General features: G+C 39.8%; 3 protein-coding genes across 3 annotated transcripts; 2 read left to right on the forward strand and 1 right to left on the reverse strand.

The window, feature by feature from the left end:
* Positions 1–388: 388 nt before the first annotated feature.
* Positions 389–1,312, reverse strand: LOC147516370 (uncharacterized). Its single transcript, XM_086593243.1, has one exon. The coding sequence runs from the start codon at positions 1,310–1,312 to the stop codon at positions 389–391; it is 924 nt and encodes a 307-aa protein (XP_086449369.1).
* Positions 1,313–8,186: 6,874 nt separating this feature from the next.
* On the forward strand, positions 8,187–9,993 carry LOC147516371 (uncharacterized). Its single transcript, XM_086593244.1, has 2 exons — positions 8,187–8,808; positions 9,362–9,993. The coding sequence occupies exons 1-2, from the start codon at positions 8,187–8,189 to the stop codon at positions 9,991–9,993; spliced, it is 1,254 nt and encodes a 417-aa protein (XP_086449370.1).
* Positions 9,994–12,408: 2,415 nt separating this feature from the next.
* On the forward strand, positions 12,409–13,589 carry LOC147516372 (uncharacterized). The gene is made up of 2 exons (XM_086593245.1): positions 12,409–13,103; positions 13,322–13,589. Exons 1-2 carry the CDS (start codon positions 12,409–12,411, stop codon positions 13,587–13,589), a joined length of 963 nt encoding a protein of 320 aa, XP_086449371.1.
* Positions 13,590–22,625: the final 9,036 nt, after the last annotated feature.

The following is a 22,625-nucleotide window of genomic DNA, read 5'->3' on the forward strand; positions in this document are numbered from 1 at the left end:
CTCTTTAAAGTGAACTCTACTGCTTCCCATCTCACTGAGTCATAAGCTCTTTTCAAGTCAATCTTTGCTGCACATCTTGGGGGTGATAAATCCCTGTGATAATTATGCAACAACTCATGAGACAACAAAATGTTATCTTGAATGCTCCTCCCTGGTATGAAAGCTGACTGATTATAAGAAACCACATGATGCATTATATTCTTCATTCTGAGCGTCAGTATCTTAGTAATACATTTATAGATCACATTACAACATGCAATTGGTCTATAATCCCCAAGAGATACTGGACTCTCAATCTTTGGAACTAAGGTAATACAAGTTGCATTTACCTCTTTCAAGAGCTTGCTTGATCTGAAGAAATTCTGAACTTCCCTTACAAAATCATCACCTATAATCCTCCATTAAGCTTTAAAGAACAATGAAGAGAAGCCATCATTCCCTGGAGCTTTGTCACGCATGCAAGTGCCTCAATAATCTCATCTCTAGTTACATTCTGTTCCAACCTCTGTGTCGTTTCATTATCAATTCTTTGCCTTGGTTCCATGCCCTCAAACATGCTGAAATCAGTTTCATGTAGGCCATCTGGAGCATAAAGTTTCTGATAAAACTTGACACATTCTTCCCCAATCTGATTCATATCCTCAATCACTGCCCCACTACCATCTCTCAAGCATGTAATCTTGTTCATTGCTCTCCTTGCTTTCATTGATTTAAAGAAGTAATCAGTGTTACTATCCCCAAGGCATACAGTTTGATCCCTTGACTTTTTGCCCGATTTCGATTCCTCTGCCTTAGATACTTGTACAAACTCACTCATTCTATCTCCTCTTTTTGCTATCAATAATGCATTTAAGGGATCTGATTGTAATCTTGCTTGAACTGATTCCATAGTTGCTCTAGTAATCACCACCCTTGTATTAACATCACCAACTCTGTTTCTATTCCATTCAATTAAAGCTCCCTTGACCATCTTTAATTTCTTCATGAACACATACATAGGATTGCCCACCACTTCATTAGCCCAACCTGCTTGAACTATACCAAAGAACCCTTTCTCATTTATCCAGAAATTAAAGAATCTAAAATATTTCTTTTGATTATTTTTGTTCCTTTGGTGCATTGAGAAAGTAATCATAGGAGAATGATCTGAGACAGTACCTGGTATCAAGAACTCAACCTCCATGTCCCCAAATTCATCCATCCAATCTGAATTAGCCATGACTCTATCAAGTTTTCTCCAGTTTCTAACCTTTTGCTTGTTGTTCCATGTAAGAAAGCTTCCTTTATATTTAATATCCACTAACCCAGCCATTGTCACACATTGTAACAGATCAGAAAAATTATGTGGTCTAGTTGGTCTACCCCCAACTCTCTCTTGTGAATTTAGAACAGAATTAAAGTCGCCCAAGACCATCCAAGGCAGGTTAATAACACAAGAAATATCAACTAATGGGCAGACTCCACACATACTTTAACCCATTCAATGAATCTTCCTGGCATTCCTTCCCTCTTCATAGCAAACTCAATTGCTTCCCATCTGACATTATAATGAATTCAAAACACTTGATTGATTGAATGAACGTACCAACAAGCGAGCTTGCGTTAGAAAGAATGAAAAACACATGATTGAATACACCTACATACGAGCTTGAACTATACTGAATGCAAAGCACCTTATAGATCGATTGATTGTAGAAAACTCATGTTCTTATCGCTTTTTCCAGATACAGCCCCTTTTTTTTTTTTTTTTTGGTTGGTAAGCGGGGCTTTTTAATTAAGAGGTCCCCTACCCCTTCCTCAAAGAGGATAAAAAGATAAAATTATTACAGTCTTAAATACTCTTTCCCACTAGCATCTTCATACACAATTTTCTTTATATCTTCAGAAAATGAGCTAGGGGTGAGTTCAATGAAGGAAACAGTTGGAATATTAGCTTCTAAACTATCAGCTAACTTATTACACTCTCTAAACACATGTATAATCGAAAAAACTTCTAAAATACTCGTTCTTCTCCTAATGTCTTCAAGTAGCTTCTTCACTCGCCATGGCTGGTTCTGCTCCTTCTTTAAGAAACTAATGACGTTTGTTGAGCCTGTTTGTGCTCTTAGTTTCTTGATGTTATGCCGCTGCGCAAGTTCCAAACCTTTTTGCATCCCTTCCAATTCGATGAAAGCTACAGTAGTAAATTGTGATTTACCTTTTGTTGCCGCTATCACCTCTCCTTGTTCGTCTCTAAGTGCTGTTGACCATTCTCCTTGCAATCCTTGTAAGGTACCATCTGTTTTTAAGTTCACAATATCCGGACCTGCTCTTTCCCATTTGCACTTTCTAATCTTTCCTTGTACCGGTTCTACAAACAGCTTCCATCTCTGCATGAACTCCTCCCTTTCCTGACCCATTGGCATTTTCACTCTCATCGAGCTCAACTTTGTTCTTACTTCATGCGTAATTTGGCTTACCAACTGATCGATATATCGAGTTTCATTTTTGAATATGCGGCTGTTCCTTTCCCGCCAAATCCAGTAGAAGAAGGCGTTCGCTGTTAGCTTCAGTGCGTCATTCGTAATACCTTTTCCATTTGTTATCTGGACTAGCCATTGAACTTCATCCTGCCAGTTTGTTGATCTCTGCCTTGTATAACCTGCCAACCCCATAAGAACTATCCATATATTGATTGAGTAAGAGCACTCAAAAAACAGATGGGTTGCGGTTTCAATTTCACTCCAACACAGCACGCACATGTCAGAGTTGATCACTTTCCATTCTTTCATCTTATCTCGCGTCTTCAGCCCTTCATTAAAGTACATCCATCCTATAAAAGAATGCCTTGGTATCCTGTTTGTGAACCAAATGAGTCCATGCCATGCCGTATCTTGTCTGATGCTTCGCATGCTTTCATAAGTTTCCTTCAGCGTGAATCCCCCGCTCTGCGATCACGGTCAAATCACCTCATCCTATCACGGACATCCTCTTCCATTTGTTGCGCAATCTCTCGCGATATGATGTCCGATGTGATGTGGCACTATCCATCTCCCATTTTCTATAAAGCATGACTTTCATTCGGTAAGATTGCATGTTGATGAATAACGCAAAGCTTGTGGAAACTTATCTGTGAGTAATCCCATGGGATGCCATGGCTGATGCCACATCTTTGTATTCTCACCATCTCCAATCTGATATAAGATAAAGTTTGTTGCTTCGGTTCTTAGCTTTAGGATGTTCCTCCAACTCCCCGAGCAATCAGCTGGTGTTTTCATGTTCCAGAACTGCTTATCCCTTATGAGGTTTCTCTTCACCCAGTCCACCCAAAGTGTTCTCTTATTACTAACAATCTGCCATAAGTGCTTGAGCGTTGCAGCCTTGTTAGCAGTTTTTAGGTCACGGATCCCCAATCCTCCCTCTTTGTAAGGGTAACACATATCATCCCAGCTAATTAGTGATCGAGATGTTTGAATATCAGTACCTTTCCATAGGAAGTTCTTGCATAATCTGTTTATATCTTTTATTGTCTTCATTGGCAGCATAAAGGACGCAGTCCAGTAAATACTCAGATTATTTAGGATTGCTTTGATGAGCTGCAATCTTCCTGCATAGGAGAGAGATTTCCCCTTCCAGCTTTGAATTCTTTTCTCCACTCTCTCATATAAAGGTAGACAATCTGTAGCACTCAACCTTGTAGTTATCAAAGGTAGCCCTAAGTATTTCACTGGCAACTCACCAACTGGGAACTGTAATGCATTTTTAATTTCATTACATTGAGTTTGATTCAGTCCAGTAAAGAAGACTTGGCTCTTGTTGACATTCACTTCCAGCCCCGAGCACTTCTTAAATTCGGCCAGATTTTGCTGTAAACAAATAGCTGTATCCTTTCTAGAACTAATACCTCAAAAGACGTGTTATTGAGGCAAAAGAAGACAAAAAGACCCTGAAAGGGACCTCTTGGTACAACTGGGAAATAGTGTGAAAAAGTCAAACTGTCAAAAGTCAACGGTCAACGATCAAACCCATATTCAACGATAAAAGTGAACTCAAGGGCCCAAAGTGATGGCCAATGCTGAACGGGTAGGAGATTATGGGGATTATGAGGCTGATTTTAGGAACCCAGGAGCTGTTTCTGATCACTCAGCCATGATAGTTACATCTATAGCTTAGAGAAATCAGCAGCGCAAAGCTTTTAAGTTTTTCAATTTCGGGTACACTGAAAAGAGTTTCATGGATGTTGTGGGGGAGACGTGGAAGAGTGCTACTGTTGGGAATCCTATGTTTGTATTCATGAGGAAACTAAGGTTAAAAAAAGCGGCACTAATACAGTGGAATAGAGAACGAGTTGGGAATGTTATAAACAGAGTCAGCGAAACAAAAAACTTGATGGATCAAGTGCAAACACAATTGCAAGAGATGCCCATGGATCGAAATCTTATTAGAAAAGAAAGGGAAGCAATTACAGCGCATGTCCAAGCTATTAATTCTGAGGAGAATATGTTTCGGCAAAAATCCAGGGATCAGGTGATAGTAGTGGGAGATAATAACACTAAATACTATTCCAAGTCTATGCAAGCTCTTGAGGTTTCTGAATAAAATAACATGTTTGAAAGATGAGGCTGGAACTGTGATACAAGATTCAAAAGCTATAGGAGAAGAGTGTGTGGCATTTTATGAAGCTCTGTACAGCCCAAATAACATGCCATCACTGGATTTCGCTATTTTTCAAGATATGGAGCCTCGGCAACAGCTAGACATGCTAGAATGGGATAGACTAGAGCAAGAAGTGACAAGAGATGAAATCATAGAGGCCCTAGCTGATATTGATAAAGATAAGTCTCCGGGGAGTGATGGATTCTCATCTTTCTTTTATAAATGCACGTGGAAAATTATTGGTGATGACTTTATAAGAGCAGCAAAAAACTTTTTCCAGTCTAACCAGATGCTTAAGGAGGTAAATTCGACATGTATTTCTCTTATTCCTAAAGTCCTTATTCCTACTTCTTTAGGGGATTACAGACCTATTGCATGTTGTGGAGTGATGCACAAATGCATTACTAAGGTCATGACGAAAAGATTGAAAGATTTCATGCCGAAAGTGGTTAACTCCAACCAATCAGCTTTCATATCTGGAAGGAGTATACAAGATAATATTCTGCAATCACATGAGATAATGCACAATTACCACAAAGACCAGCACCCAACCAGATGTGCGGTTAAAATAGATTTGAAAAAGGCTTATGACTCAGTGAGGTGGGAAGCGGTGGAATTTGCAATGCAGAGAGTGGGTATACCAGCTAGGTTTATTACATGGGTAAAAGCTTGTGTGGAGACAGCCTCGTATTCTATCATGATTAATGGAACCTCCTATGGTTACTTCAGAGGCAGAAGGGAGATAAGGCAGGGTGATCCTATCTCTCCTTATCTCTTTGTAATGGTCATGGACCTATTCACTGATATTATGCATCAGAGTGTAAGGAGTGGTATGTATAGGCTACATCAAAAGTGCATAGACCCTCTTATTACCCACTTGTCCTTTGCTGATGATTTAATGGCATTTATGTATGGGGATACACAAAGTGCTAATACTCTAAAGCAATCTCTGGAGAGTTTCAAAATGGTGGCAGGACTAGAGGTGAACCAGCAGAAGAGTAATATTTTCTTTGCAGGAGTGGATCATGATACAAGTACAGAGATAGAGCAAGTATTGAATTTTGAAAGAGGTACATTGCCAGTGAGATATCTGGGATTACCACTGATTATTGTGAGGCTAAGATCAGTAGACTGCAGCCCATTGGTTCAAAAAGTGGCTAAGAGAATACAAAGCTGGAAGGGAAAACTACTGTCTTATGCAGGGTGGCTGCAGCTTATCAACGCAGTGTTAAACAACTTGAGTGTTTACTGGATGTCAAAAAAGCTTGTTTAGTTGTTAATGGTGGCCTCTAAGGGGTGATTATTAGCTTTAGGGGTATTTAGGTCTTTTCACAAAAAACACAAAAAACATGCAAAAAACTCACGGTTTAGGTTCTTCAGAGGCAGCAAACCCTAGCACACCAACTAGAGTTAGGGCTGAGGAAGATGATCTGGACATGGACTCTTCCTCGAGTGAGGAGAGTCATATGGACTTTGTTAACTCTGTTTTCATCAAGAAGTACGGAGTTGGTTCACTAGAAAGATTTAGGAAAAGAACAGAGCTTGCGGAGGCTAAAGCTGCTAGGGGGATAAAACCTCAAACAGAAAAGGAACAAATAAAAGAACTTGCGCTGGACATTGTCCTACGCAGTTGTGATGATGAATGGAAAAAAAAGGGGGGAGTGAAACCACAAGATGAGGCTAAGGAGTTGGAAGAAATAGAAAGTGTTGCTGGTACTCAAGAGAAACGTCAGGAAAAGATAGCGCTAGATCTGAAAAGCTGCAAGATAAAGGAGGAGTTACTGGAATCTGTAATGAAGCAAAATGAAGGAGCAGAGGGTGAGAGGGAAACAGATAGGACTACAGATGTGCTGATATCGCAGCTACCTATACAAGGCAGCACCGCTGATGCACAGGGCATGATCATGACTAACAACAAAGGGGATGAGAGAAATTCTCAGAAGCGAGAAGCAACTAGCGTGCAAATAAAAGAATCCAACGGGAAGGAAACTCAAGTAAATCGAGTCAACTTGACTGAGAATGGAGAAACAGAAGGTACAGAGCCTCAGAATGTAGAAGCAGAAGGAATCACGACCAAGATTGGAAACACAGAGAAGGAACCCATTAGAAAGAGTTCATGGGCAGAGAAGGCAGTTGGAAGTGCAGCACTATCATACGTCCCTCCATCCATAGTGAACGGAAAACCTGTCATTCATGTCACTAGCACGCAATTTGCAGAGTACAACAAAAAATTCGATAACTTGGTGGTGGGATCCTTTGTAGGAAGAAGATTAAACTACAACTTTGTGAAGGATGTAGTAAGTAGAGCTTGGGGGATAAAAAGTTTTGTAATGAAACCATATGGGGTTGCCATGTTTACATACAAGTTTGAGAAGGAAGAAGATAAACAGATGGTATTGGATGTTGGATCTTTCCACATTGCCAGCCAATTGTTTGTAGTTAGGCCGTGGAGAACCTTCGTCGAAGCAGAATCGAGGGAACTGAAAACCATACCAATTTGGGTGATTGTAAAAGGATTGCCAATGGAGATGTGGAACAAAGACGGCTTGACCAAGTGGGGAGTCTTTGTGGGCATCCCAATGTTCCGCGAGATAAACTAACAGAGAATATGACACGCACAAACTATGCGAGAGTTTGCGTAGAGATCGACACTGAATGCCCATACCCAGACCACATCCCAGTGATACTTGATCAAAGGAGAGCATATAAAGTAACTTTTGAATACAATTGGAAGCCGCCGAGGTGTGCGAGCTGTCAAACCTTCGGACACTCTGATCAAAGATGCCCAAAAAAGGAACCGACGGGAACAGAGGCTACAAATAAAGTGTGGCTCAAGAAGGAAGTAAGTGGTACAGAGGGAGAAGAGAATAAAGATAAAGGGCAGCACCAAACACAACCAGAAAAGGATCAAACACAAGAGGAAAATTCAGAAAAGACAGTTCAGAAAGTGTATGCAGTACCAAATGATGATGACGGCTGGGAATCTCCAACCAAGAAGCATCGATGTAAGGCTAGGAACCTCCAAGGGGAAAGTAGCATGACAGACGTGACACAATCAGTTAAGAGAGGGAATGACAGCAAGGAATTAAGGACAGAAGGGAATGAAAGATCAAAGGTACAGACGGATACCAACAAACCACCGGCCGACCAAAGAAATGGAACCTAAAGGCTCTGAGAGAGACAAGCAGTTAGTGGTGATCGAATAGAAAAAGAATGTTCTGATTCAGAGAAGAAGAGGGCAGAAGGAGTAGAGTATGAGAAGGGACAGGGTATACAACAGAGTGAAGTACTAGAAAAGGGGAAAAAAAAACTATGCAAACAAAGCAAATCGAACAATTCGAAGGAGGGGAAACAGAGCTGCCAATTGAACAGGGAAATAATGCCGCTAGAGGATCACACACAACAAAAGTAAACAAGGGGAGTGGAACCACAAAAAATGCCACTCAAGGAGGGAGACACAACATAATGACAACCAAGTACGGTCACTTTAAGCATCCAAACTCGAGTAAATGAGTACACACCTCGGCTGCTGGAACATGAGGGGATTCAACATGAATTTCAAACAAGTAGAAGTGAAGGATATGGTAAGGAAATATAATCTGAGCATCATGGGTTTAGTGGAAACAAGAGTGAAAGAAGAAAAAAGATATCGAGTGTTTAACAAAACGTTCAATCAGTGGGCAATGGAGGATAACTACTCACATAATGAATTGGGGAGAGTGTGGTTTTGTTGGGATCCTAGAGTATGCACAGCAACCTTATTGAGAAAGGATGCGCAACAAATCACGATGGAAGTGAATACTATATCAAGGGAAGAGTTTGTGATTACAATAGTCTACGCAAGTGTGGATATGAATGAAAGAAGAGAGCTACGGAGGGCATTAATAGACTTATCTTGCATCATACAAAAGCCATGGTTAGTAATGGGGGATTTTAACTCCATTTTGAGTCCACGAGAGAAGAAAGGAGGTATAGAAGTCAGACCAGAACATTTTACAGATTTCTTGCACTGTGTAACATCAGCTGGACTAGTGGATATCAAGTACAAGGGGAATCACCTAACATGGAGTAACAAGCAAATGGAGAGAATAAGTTGCAAACTTGACAGAGTTATGGCAAATGCAGAGTGGATCGATGAGTTCGAAGATCATGAAACTGAGTTCTTAAACCCAGGTGCCATCTCCGACCACTCGTCCATGATATTAACTTCTATGAAACAGAGAAATCAAAAGAAAAGAGCCTTTAAATTTTTTAATTTCTGGCACAAAGAAAAGGGATTTATGCGAATAGTGGAAGAAGTGTGGAAAAGCCCTGTAGTGGGTAACCCAACGTATGTCTTTATGAAGAAACTGAAGGTAACGAAGGGGGCTCTTATTGTGTGGAATCGCGAGAGAGTAGGGAATGTAATGGATAGAGTTAAAGAAACGAAGAGAGAGTTGGACGGTATCCAAACAGAATTACAAATACTGCCTCAGAACAGAGATTTGATTACAAAGGAAAAAGAAGACTTAAACATTATGTTCAAGAAGCAGTAATAGAGGAGGGGTTCTACAAACAAAAGTCGCGCTATCAGGTAATCAGTGTGGGTGATAGCAATACTACCTACTTCTTCAGATCGGTGCAAGCTCGAAGAGTGGTAAACAAGATCACTTGCTTGATAAACAGAGACGGTAACATCATGCAAGATTTTAATGATATTGGAGATGAATGTGTGAGATATTACAAGGATTTGTACAGTCCAGAACAGATGGCAGAGACCTAGCAGTATTTCAAGAGATTGGGCCAAGGCAGACCATAAATGAAGTAGACCATGCAGATTTACAAAGGCAGATCACCAGAGACGAGATAATAGAAGCTTTGGCAGACATAGGGAATGAAAAAGTTCCGGGAAGTGATGGATTTTCAGCACTCTTCTTCAAGTGTACATGGAGACTTATAGGTGATGACTTCATAAAGGCAATACAGAATTTCTTTACCTCAGGTCAGCTCCTTCAAGAAGTCAATGCTACTTGCGTCACACTCATACCAAAAGTACATAGTCCATCCAATCTGGGGGAGTATAGACCAATAGCGTGTTGTGGAGTGGTATACAAGTGTATTACAAAAGTGATGACAAGAAGATTGAAGCAGATAATGCCGAAGGTGATAAATAAGAACCAATCAGCATTCATTACAGGCAGGAGCATCCAAGATAACATCTTGTTGTCCCACGAACTCATGCATAACTATCATAGGGATGCAGAACCACCAAGATGTGCAGTCAAAGTGGACATCAAGAAGGCATTTGATTCAGTGAGATGGGAAGCTATTGAATTCGCTATGGATAGAGTTGGTATACCTAGGAGATTCATTGAGTAGGTTAAAGTGTGTGTGGAATCAGCTCATTACTCAATCATGATCAATGGGGCACCATACGGGTATTTCAAGGGAAAGCTCGGGATACGACAAGGGGACCCTATGTCCCCATACTTGTTTGTCCTTGTGATGGATTTGTTCTCGGAAATCATGCACTACACTGTAAAAACAAATGAGTATAAGCTTCATCACAAATGTAAATATTCAATTATAACTCATTTATCCTTTGCAGATGACTTAATGGCCTTCATGCAAGGGGATGTTCAAACAGCCACAAAGCTCAAAGAGAATCTGAATACATTCAAAGATTGCACTGGATTAGAAGTGAATGTTCAAAAAAGCCAGATATATTTTGCCGGAGTGGATGACAGCACATGTACAGAGATTGAGGGGATATTACAATTCCCGACAGGAGAGCTGCCAGTCAAATATTTGGGACTCCCCTTAATTACAACAAGACTGAAATCACCAGATTGTAGTCCTTTACTCACAAAGGTTACAAACAGGATACAGAGCTGGAAAGGAAAGGCATTGTCATATGCGGGGAGACTACAGTTAGTTAAAGCAGTCCTTAACAACCTGAGTGTATACTGGTTTGCATCGTTTATTATGCCGCAGAAGATCATTGATGATATAAATAGGTTGTGTAGGAATTTTTTATGGACAGGGCCTGACTGTCACCAATCACATGCTTTGATTGGATGGGAGGAGTTGTGTTACCCATATGAGGAGGGAGGGCTGGGACTAAGGAATCTGGCAATGGTGAATCAAGCGTCCAACATGAAACACATCTGGAAAGTAGTAACAAAGGCCGATACACTATGGGTGGACTGGATACACAGAAACTTGATCAAAGGTAGGAACTTCTGGCAACTCAAAATTCCAAGTGACTATTCTTGGAGCTGGCGAAATCTATTAAAAGAGAGGAAAGAAGCAGCTCAGGTGGCTATACACCAAATAGGAGACGGAAGTAACACCAACTTCTGGCTTGATCCATGGCATCCGCGTGGAATTTTGAAAGATAAGTTCCCGCAAGTTTTTACTTACGACTCCACATGTCACATAAATGCAAAGGTTTCTGAATTTATAGTACAAGGAGAATGGCACTTTCCTGATCGAATTAAGGTTCACATAAGAGAGATAGTGGAAGAGATCGACTATGGAACAGAAATAATGGGAGGAAAAGATAAGTTAGTATGGACTGCATCAACTCATGGAGACTACAGCCTGCGGGACACTTATGAAGGACTGAGAGGGACAAAACAACTAGTGCCTTGGCATCAGCTGGTATGGTTTTCAAATCGAATTCCGAGACATTCGTTCATCAGCTGGATGGCGATTAAAGGGGGACTCAAAACACTAGAGAAGATGAAAGAATGGAAGAAAGTCACTACAGATACATGTATATTGTGATGGAAGGAGGTGGAGACGACAGAACATCTCTTTCATTATTGTGATTACTCTAAGGAGGTTTGGCAGCTGATACTAGAGAAAATGGGATACAATAGACCACAGGCAAGCACATGGCAAACAGAAATCGAATGGGTACAGAGCAAGGCAGCGGGTAAAGGGCCGAAACAAGACGCAATGAGATTAGGATGGAATGGGTTCATATATTGGATATGGAGAACGCGAAATGAATTTTTTTTGAAAATAAACAGTCGTGCACAGCTCAGGTGGCTTGTAGAATTTTGAATGATGTCAGAACAAAGTTAGAAGCAATGGATATAAGGATGGAAGAGGGACCCGCAGCAATTTGTTCGAGAGAAAGGTGGAATGTAGATGTGGTATCGAAAAAGTGAGGAAGACGGCAATCTTGTAGGCTGGGAAAGAGCGTGACGAGGGAACTCTAAACTTAAACACGCAGGCAGTGCAACGCTTTAATGGGCCTCCGGGGGGGATGGGCGCGTTTATAAGAGATGGCGGGGGCAAGTCACAATAGCGAGTAAGGGAAGGTCCAATAAGCGGACCATTGCCTTAATAGAGTTGCAAGGCGTCGAAAAAGGGATCAAAATGGCTATTTCGCAGGGAATCAGAAAACTCAGAGTGCAGACGGATTCAGCAAATGTTATCTCTTTTTTCAAAAATGAAATGCGTTACCCATGGCAAGCAGAACAGATGATGAGGAGCATTACCCAGATGCGAGAGAAACTAGAGATGTTCACTATTACTCATGTATATCGAGAAGCTAACAAACTTGCAGATGCATTGGCAAGTAATATTCCTACGGTTAGCTATGTAGAATTAGTCCCTAGCTCTTTTTCGGAGGATGTAAAGAAAATCATATATGATGATGCAGTAGACAAACTCTATATCCGATTGTAAGAAGCTTATTAATCTTTTATTAATGAAAAGGGGTAGGGGACCTCTATAACAACCTCGCTTGCCCATCAAAAAAAAAAAAAAAGTGTTTACTGGATGGCCTCTTTCAAAATCCCACAGAAGATATTCGAGGACATTAATAGATTATGCCAGAACTTCTTTTGGACAGGGCCAGATTGTACACAGTCACATGCCTTAATTGGATGGGAAGTTGCATGCTTCCCTTATGAAGAAGGAGGACTATGGATTAGAGATTTGGAAAAGGTAAATCAAGCTGCGACAATGAGACACATATGGAAGATTGTTACAAAGGCAGATAACCTATGGGTTACATGGATATACAGAAACAAGATTAAAGACAAAAGTTTCTGGGTGCTAAAGATCCCACAAGACTGTTCATGGAGCTGGCGTAATATACTGAAAGCAAGAACAGAGGCAGCTGAGATTGTCACTCACCAAATTGGTGATGGAAAGGATACAAGTTTCTGGAATGATCCATGGTATACTACTGGGATATGGAAATCGAAATTCCCACAGGCATTACTATATGATAGCACTTGTCATTTAAAGAATAAGGTTGCTGATTTTATAGAAGCAGGTAGATGGAGCATCCCACAGAGAATCAAGATACAATTCAATGACTTTCTCCAGGAGATTGAGGAAGTCGATATCATGGGGCTAGGAGACAAGGTGGTCTGGACGTCTTCGAACCATGGTGAGTATACTATGAGAGAGACTTACAAAGGGTTGAGGAATAGAAAGCAGAAAGTTAAGTGGGCCAAAATGGTTTGGTATTCAAATATAATACCCCGCCACTCGTTTATTTCATGGATGGCTTTGTCTGGAGGACTGAAGACTCTGAAGAAACTACGGGAGTGGAAAAAGATTCAATCGATACGATGCGTGTTATCTTTCGGCAAGAGGTAAAACAGAGCAAAGACTTGTTTCATCACTGCAATTTCTCAAACCAGGTATGGAAACTTCTAATTCAGCGCATGGGGTTTAACAGGAATGTTGAACTGACGTGGGAAGGAGAGGTGGAATGGGTTGAAACTATTACAAGAGGAAAATGGTATATGAATGATGGGTTTCAAATTGTTTGGAATGGATACATGTATATGATCTGGAAGGCCAGAAATGATCGTATCTTCAAGAACAAGAGTGCTGATGCGCATAAGGTGTATGAGGAAGTGCTTCACAAAGCTAGAACAAAGCTTATGGGCATGAATATCACGATGGTTCATGGTCCGGAGACTCAACAGTTCATGGAGAGGTAGAATATGGACGTGGGAATCAAAATTGTGAAAGAATAGAGATGCAAATGGGTGAAAGCTGGTATGAATGTGTCCAACTTGAATACTGATGGGACCCTTCAAGGAGCAGATGGGGGATGGGCAGCAGTGGTACGAGATGGAAATGGGATAGTTACACCAGCGAGCAATGGTAGTTCAGAATATAAGAGCATTGCTTTGATTGAGTTGCAGGCAGTTGAACAAGGAATACAGATGGCGCAAAGGCATGTAATCAAACGTCTAGTGGTGCAGACAGATTCTACCAATGTCATAGCATTCTTGAGCAGAAGAAACAAGTATCCATGGGAAGCAGAAAAACTTATCCGAAGGATACAAGCTATGAAGAAAGAGATGGAGCAGTTTGATATTATTCATGTATACAGGGAAACTAATAGGCTAGCTGATGCTTTGGCCCATAACATCCCTACAAGTAGATACATAGAATTAGTACCTAGTTCTTTTTCTGAGGATGTAAAAAAAATTATTTTTGAAGATGCTAGTGAGAAACAATATGTAAGGATGTAACAAGCTTTGATTCTTTTTATGAAAAGGCCTCTCTAAAAACCTCGCTTATTCAAAAAAAAAAAAAAAAAAAAAAAAAACTCAAAAGCACAGGAAACACTCCAAGGCTTCAAGGATCAATGCCTAAACCCTTTGTATGTCAAGGACTTAGCCCCTAAACCCTAAACCCTAGCCTTGATCATATAAGTTTTATCTAAGATTAACAACATCCAAACCCCGTAACCCCACTTTATACACCGACAGAATGCAAAACACTTGACTAAATGCATCTACGTGGGAGTTTGCATTAGAATGAATGCAGAACACTTGATTGATTGAATGTATGCGAAACACTTGCTTGAATACACTTACGTGTGGGCTTGCATTAAAATGAATACAAAACACTTGATTGATTGAATGAACGTACCAACAAGCGTGCTTGCGTTAGAAAGAATGCAAAACACATGATTGAATGCAACCACATGTGAGCTTGCACTATAATGAATGCAAAACACCTGATTTATTGATTGATTGTAGAAAACTCATGTTTTTATTGCTTTTTCCGGATACAGCCCTATTCTGGAACTAATACTTCAAAAGACATGTTATAGAGCCAAAAGGAGACAAAAGGACCCTAAAAGGGACATCATGGAACAACTTGGAAAAAGTGCCCAAAAGTCAAATTGTCAAATGTCAATAGTCCACGATCAAAGCCAAAGTTAACGATAAAAGTGAACTCAAGAGCCCAAAAACTCAAAAGCACAGGAAACACTCCAAGGTTTCAAGGATCAATGACTAAACAATTTGTAAGACAAGGACTAAGCCTCTAAACCCTAAACCTTAGCATTGATCATATAAGTTAGATCTAAAATGAACAACTTCCGAACCCCATAACCCCACTTTATACACCGACAGAATGCAAAACACTTGACTACATATATCTACGTGAGAGTTTGCTTTAGAATGAACGCAAAACACTTGATTGATTGAATGTATGTGAAACACTTAATATAATACACTTACGTGTGAGCTTCCATTATAATAAATGCAAAACACATGATTAATTGAATGAACGTACCAACAAGCGAGCTTGCGCTAGAAAGAATGCAAAACAAATGAATGAATGCACCTACGTACGAGCTTGCACTATACTGAATGCATAACACCTAATAGATTAATTGATTGTAAAAAACTTATGTTTTTATCCCTTTTTCCAGATACAACTCTATTCTGGAACTAATAACTCAATAGACGTATTATAGAGGCAAAAGAAGACAAAAGGACCCTGAAAGGGACCTCATGGAAAACCTGGGAAATAGTGCCTAAAAGTCAAACTGTGAAAAGTTAATGGTCATCAATCAAAGCCATAGTCAACGATAAAAGTGAATTCAAGGGCCCAAAAACTCAAAAGTACAGGAAACACTCCAAGGCTTCAAGGATCAATGCCGAAACCCTTTGTAAGTCAAGGACTAAGCCTCGAAACCCAAACCCTAGCCTTGATCATATAAGTTTGATCTAAGATGAACAACATCCAAACCCCATAACCCCTCTTTATACACCGACAGAATACAAAACACTTGACTAGATGTATCTACGTAGGAGTTTTGCATTAGAATGAATGCAAAACACTTGATTGATTGAATGTATGCGAAACACTTGATTGAATACACTTACGTGTGGGCTTACATTATAATGAATGCAAAACACTTGATTGATTGAATGAACGTACCTACAAGCGAGCTTGCGTTAGAAAGGATGCAAAACACAAGATTGAATGCAACTAGATGTGAGCTTGCACTATAATGAATGCAAAACACCTGATTTATTGATTGATTGTTGAAAACTCATGTTCTTACTGTTTTTTACGGAAACAGCCCTATTCTGGAGCTAATACCTCAAAAGACATGTTATAGAGCCAAAATGAGGCAAAAGGACCCTAAAATGAACACCATTGAACAACATGGAAAAAGTGCCCAAAAGTCAAACTCTCAAATGTCAATAGTCAGCGATCAAAGCCAAAGTTAACGATAAAATTGAACTCATGGGCCTAAAAACTCAAAAGCACAGGAAACACTCGAAGGCTTCAAGGATCAATGACTAAACCCTTTGTAAGACAAGGACTAAGCCTCTAAACCCTAAACCCTAGCCTTGATCATATAAGTTAGATATAAGATGAACAACTTCCAAACCCCATAACCCCACTTTATAATAATGATTTAATGCAAAACACTTGACTAAATATATCTACGAGAGAGTTTGCTTTTAGAATGAATAAAACACTTGATTGATTGAATGTATGTATGCGAAACACTTGATGGAATACACTTACGTGTGGGCTTCCATTATAATAAATACAAAACACTTTATTGATTGATTGAAGCGTACCAACAAAGCGAGCTTGCGTTAGAAAAATATAAAACAAATGAATGAATGCACCATCTTGAATGCAAAAACACGATAGATTGATTGATTGTAGAAAACTCATGTTCTTATCCCTTTTCCGGATCTGACCCTATTCGTAACTAATACCTCAAAAGGCGTGTTATAGAGCCAAAAGAAGACAAAAGGACCCTGAAAGGGACCTCATGGAAAAACTGGGAAATAGTGTAAAAAATTCAAACTGTCAAAAGTCAACGGTCAACGATCAAAGCCATAGTCAACAATAAAAGTGAACTCAAGGGCCCAAAAATCAAAATCACAGGAAATACTCTAAGGCTTACAAAATCAATGACTAAACGCTTTGTAAGACAAGGACTAAGCCTCTAATCCCTAAACCCTAGCCTTGATCATAAAAGTTTGATTTAAGATGAACAACATCCAAACCCTATAACCCAACTTTATACACCGATAGAGTGCAAAACACTTGACTAAAATGCATCAACATGAGAGTTTGCATAAGAATGAATGCAAAACACTTGATTGATAGAATGTATGTGGAACACTTGATTGAATACACTTACATGTGGGCTTGCATTATAATGAATGCAAAACACTTAATTGATTGAATAAACGTACCTCAAGCGAGCTTGCGTTAGAAAGAATGCAAAACACATGATTGAATTCAACTACATGTGAGTTTGCACTATAATGAATGCAAAACACCTGATTTCTTGATTGATTGCAGAAAACTCATGTTCTTATTGCTTTTTTTCGGATACAGCCCTATTCTGGAACTAATACCTCAAAAGACATGTTATAGAGCCAAAAAAAGACAAAAGGACCCCAAAAGTGACATCATGGAACAACTTGGAAAAAATGCCCAAAAGTCAAACTGTCAAATGTCAATTGTCAGCGATCAAAGCTAAAGTTAATGAGAAAATTGAACTCAAGGGCCCAAAAGACAAAAAAAACCCCACTTTATAATGTGCTTATGTGTTTTGCTTTAATGGTGGCAAAAATAGGGTGATTTATTAATCTTATGGGTATTTAGGTATTTTCGCCAAAAATTACTCGAAACATGCAAAAAGCAAAAGATTTTAGGGTTGAAGCAGCTGTGAACCCTAGCACACCAGCTAGGGTTGGAGATTCCAGTGATGATGCGGAGTGAGATGTGGACTCGAGTGATGAGGATGGGGACATAGAAGTACTCAGGAGTGCGTTACTGAACAAATATGGTCAAGGTTCCTTAGAAAAGCTTAGAAAAAGGCTGGATAAGAAAGAGGGTATAGCTGGAGAAGATGAACAGACTCCTGTTGCTGTAACAAAGGATGAACTTCTAAAAGAGGCTTATAGATTACTAGAGGCAGTTAAAGAAGTTAAAGAATAAGGAGAACCCAGAGAGTCGTTACAAATCAAAACTCTAAAGGGAGGAGAACATCGAGGGGAAGCGCGTATAACTGGAGTTGGAGATGAGGGACAGCTCGACTTCAAAGATGAGGGAGTGTTCGACTTCAAGCAAAACTCTAGAAATACGAGTGCTGAGAAGCCTGAAAAAGTGGATCTGAAAGGACTAAACAGGCGAGTATCTGGAGAAGACGATGAACAGTATGAAGTGGTAGCACGTATTGCTGGAATTGGAGATGAGGGAAAGTTAGTTTTCAAGCAAAAAGACAGAGATACGAGTGCTAAGATAGATCTAAAGCTGCGAGATGAGAAAACGCAAAACAACACAGAGGGTACAGATGCATCCAAACTTTTTGTCAGAGTGGGAGAAAATAACGATAAAAAAATTTCTAAGAGGTCTGAAGCTATTAGAGAGGATGAGAATCCTTTGGTTGAAGCGCAGAAAAGTTTAGGGGGAGAAGAAAATGGGTCCAGGGGCATTAACAATGGTCTGACATGCCAGAATACACTGCCACAAAAGGAAAAGACACAGCAAGGGAGTCTGGATAAGGAACTTATAGTAGAGAAGAAGCAGCCACAAGTGGTGGTACAAAAGACACAACCTGCTGGAGTAGAAAGAAAAGAGGGTTCGACAGTTGTTCCATGATTGAATGCACTTACGTGTGAGCTTGCAACGTAATGAATGCAAAACACCGTTTTGACTGATTGATTGTAGAAAACTCATGATCTTATCGCCTTTTCCGGATACAACCCTATTCTGGGACTAATGCATCAAAAAGGCGTGTTATAGAGCCAACAGGACCTTTAAAGGGACATCATGGAACAACTGGGAAAAAGCGCCAAAAAGTCAAACTGTCAAAAGTCGGCGGTCAACGATCAAAGCCATAGTCAACGATCAAAGTGAACTCAAGGGCTCAAAAGCACTTGAAACACTCCAAGGCTTCAAGGATCAATGACTAAACCCTTTGTAAGACAAGGACTAAGCCTCTAAGCCCTAAACCCTAGCCTAGATCATATAAGTTAGATCTAAGATGAACAACTTCCAAACCATATATAGCCCCACTTTATACACCGACAGAATGCAAAACACTTGACTGAACGCATCTACGTTGGAGTTTGTATTAGAATGAATGCGAAACGCTTGATTGATTGAATGCATGTGAAACACTTGATGGAATACACTTACGTGTGAGCTTCCATTAGAATGAATGAAAAACAATTGATTGATTGAATGAACGTACCTACAAGCGAGCTTGCGTAAGAAAGAATGAAAAACACAAGATTGAATGCACCTACGTGCGAGCTTGCAACATAATGAATGCAAAACACCGTATTGATTGATTGATTGTAGAAAACTCATGTTCTTATCGCCTTTTCCGGATACAACCCTATTCTGAAACTAATACACCAAGAGGCGTGTTATAGAGCCAATAGGACCCTTAAAGGGACATCATGGATCAACTTGGACAAAGCGCCAAAAAGTCAAACGGTCAAAAGTCAACGGTCAACGATCAAAGTCAACGATAAAAGTGAATTCAAGGGCTAAAAAACTCAAAAGTATAGGAAGCACTCAAAGGCTTCAAGGATCAATGACTAAACCCTTTGTAAGACAAGGACTAAGCCACTAAACCCTGAATCCTAGCCAAGATTATATAAGTTAGATCTTTGATGAACAACTTTCAAACCCTATAACCCCACTTTATACACCGACAGAATGCAAAACACTTTACTGAACGCATCTACGTTGGCGTTTGCATTAGAATGAATGCAAAACACTTGATTGATTGAATGTATGCGAAACACTTGATGGAATACACTTACGTGTGAGCTTGCTTTAGAATGAATGAAAAACACTTGATTGACTGAATGAACGTACCTACAAGCGAGCTTGCGTAAGAAAGAATGAAAAACACAAGATTGAATGCACTTACGTGTGAGCTTGAACGTAATGAATGGAAAACACCGTTTTGATTGATTTATTGTAGAAAACTCACGTTCTTATCGCTTTTTCCGGATACAACCCTTTTCTGAAACTAATACACCATAGTCAACGATCAAAGCCATAGTCAACGATCAAAGTGAACTCAAGTGCTCAAAAGCACTTGAAACACTCCAAGGCTTCAAGGCTCAATGACTAAACCCTTTGTAAGACAAGGACTAAGACTCTAAACCCTAAACCCTAGCCTAGATCATATATGTTACATCTAAGATGAACAACTTCCAAACCATATATAGCCCCACTTTATACACCGACAGAATGCAAACCACTTTACTGAAGGCATCAACGTTGGAGTTTGTATTTGAATGAATGCAAAACACTTGATTGATTGAATGTATGTGAAACACTTGATGGAATACACTTACGTGTGAGCTTCCATTAGAATGAATGAAAAACAATTGATTGATTGAATGAACGTACCTACAAGCGAGCTTGCGTAAGAAAGAATGAAAAACACAAGATTGAATGCACCTACGTGCGAGCTTGCAACATAATGAATGCAAAACACCGTATTGATTGATTGATTGTAGAAAACTCATGTTCTTATCGCCTTTTCCGGATACAACCCTATTCTGAAACTAATACACCAAGAGGCGTGTTATAGTGCCAATAGGACCCTTAAAGGGACATCATGGATCAACTTGGACAAAGCGCCAAAAATTCAAACGGTCAAAAGTCAACAGTCAACGATCAAAGTCATAGTCAACGATAAAAGTGAATTCAAGGGCTAGAAAACTCAAAAGTATAGGAAGCACTCCAAAGCTTCAAGGATCAATGACTAAACCCTTTGTAAGACAAGGACTAAGCCTCTAAACCCTAAACCCTAGCCTAGATCATATAAGTTAGACCTTTGATGAACAACTTCCAAACCCTATAACCCCACTTTATACACTTTATACATCTACGTTGGCGTTTGCATTAGAATGAATGCAAAACACTTGATTGATTGAATGTATGCGAAACACTGGATGGAATACACTTACGTGTGAGTTTGCTTTAGAATGAATGAAAAACACTTGATTAACTGAATGAACGTACCTACAAGCGAGCTTGCGTAAGAAAGAATGAAAAACACCAGATTGAATGCACTTACGTGTGAGCTTGCAACGTAATGAATGCAAAACACCGTTTTGACTGGTTGATTATAGAAAACTCAGGATCTTATCGCCTTTTCCGGATACAACCCTATTCTGGGACTAATGCATCAAAACGGCGTGTTATAGAGCCAACAGGACCTTTAAAGGGACATCATGGAACAACTGGGAAAAAGCGCCAAAAAGTCAAACTGTCAAAAGTCGGCGGTCAACGATCAAAGCCGTAGTCAACGATCAAAGTGAACTCAAGGGCTCAAAAGCACTTGAAACACTCCAAGGCTTCAAGGATCAATGACTAAACCCTTTGTAAGACAAGGACTAAGCCTCTAAGCCCTAAACCCTAGCCTAGATCATATAAGTTAGATCTAAGATGAACAACTTCCAAACCATATATAGCCCAGCTTTATACACCGGCGGAATGCAAAACACACTTGGTGACATCTACGTTGGAGTTTGTATTAGAATGAATGCGAAACGCTTGAATGATTGAATGCATGTGAAACACGTGATGGAATACACTTACGTGTGAGCTTCCATTAGAATGAATGAAAAACAATTGATTGATTGAATGAAGCGTTACCTACAAAGCGAGCTTGCGTAGAAAAAATAAATGAAAAACACAAGATTGAATGCACCTACGTGCGAGCTTGCAATATAATGAATGCAAAACACCGTATTGATTGATTGATTGATTGTAGAAAACTATTGTTCTTATCGCCTTTCCCGGATACAACCCTATTCTGAAACTAATACACCAAGAGGCGTGTTATAGTGCCAATAGGACCCTTAAAGGGACATCATGGATCAACTTGGACAAAGCGCCAAAAATTCAAACGGTCAAAAGTCAACAGTCAACGATCAAAGCCATAGTCAACAATAAAAGTGAATTCAAGGGCTAAAAAACTCAAAGGTATAGGAAGCACTCCAAGGCTTCAAGGATCAAAGACTAAACCCTTTGTAAGACAATGCTTCTAAACCCAAAACCCTAGCCTAGATCATATAAGTTAGATCTTTGATGAACAACTTCCAAACCCTATAACCCCACTTTATCCACCGACAGAATGCAAAACACTTGACTGAACGCATCTACGTTGGCGTTTGCATTAGAATGAATGCAAAACACTTGGTTGATTGAATGTATACGAAACACTTGATGGAATACACTTACGTGTGAGCTTGCATTAGAATGAATCAAAAACACTTGATTGACTGAATGAACGTGCCTACAAGCGAGCTTGCGTAAGAAAGAATGAAAAAACACAAGATTGAATGCACTTACGTGTGAGCTTGCAGCGTAATGAATGGAAAAACCGTATTGATTGATTGATTGTAGAAAACTCACGTTCTTATCGCTTTTTCGGATACAACCCTATTCTGAAACTAATACAGAGGCGTGTTATAGTGCCAATAGGACCCTTTAAAGGGACATCATGGATGGATCAACTTGGACAAAGCGCCAAAATTCAACGGTCAAAAAGTCCAAAAGTCAAATCAATCAAAGTCAACGATAAAAGTGAAGTCAAAAGGGCTAAAAACTCAAAGTATAGGAAGCACTCAAGGCTTCAAGGATCAATGACTAAACCCTTTGTAAGACAAGGACTAAGCCACTAAACCCTGAATCCTAGCCAAGATTATATAAGTTAG

This window comes from Coptis chinensis, chromosome 2 (genome assembly GCF_015680905.1).
Source record: "Coptis chinensis isolate HL-2020 chromosome 2, ASM1568090v1, whole genome shotgun sequence".
Taxonomy (NCBI): Eukaryota; Viridiplantae; Streptophyta; class Magnoliopsida; order Ranunculales; family Ranunculaceae; genus Coptis; species Coptis chinensis.

Coding starts and splice junctions, on each gene's coding strand:
- LOC147516371 (XM_086593244.1), top strand. CDS start 8,187: ATGAATTTCAAACAAGTAGAAGTGAAGGATATGGTAAGGAAATATAAT. Junction 8,809..9,361: donor AACTGAGTTCTTAAACCCAG/GTGCCATCTCCG, acceptor AGATATTACAAG/GATTTGTACAGTCCAGAACA.
- LOC147516370 (XM_086593243.1), bottom strand. CDS start 1,312: ATGGCTGGGTTAGTGGATATTAAATATAAAGGAAGCTTTCTTACATGG.
- LOC147516372 (XM_086593245.1), top strand. CDS start 12,409: ATGGCCTCTTTCAAAATCCCACAGAAGATATTCGAGGACATTAATAGA. Junction 13,104..13,321: donor AAGTGGGCCAAAATGGTTTG/GTATTCAAATAT, acceptor GGGGTTTAACAG/GAATGTTGAACTGACGTGGG.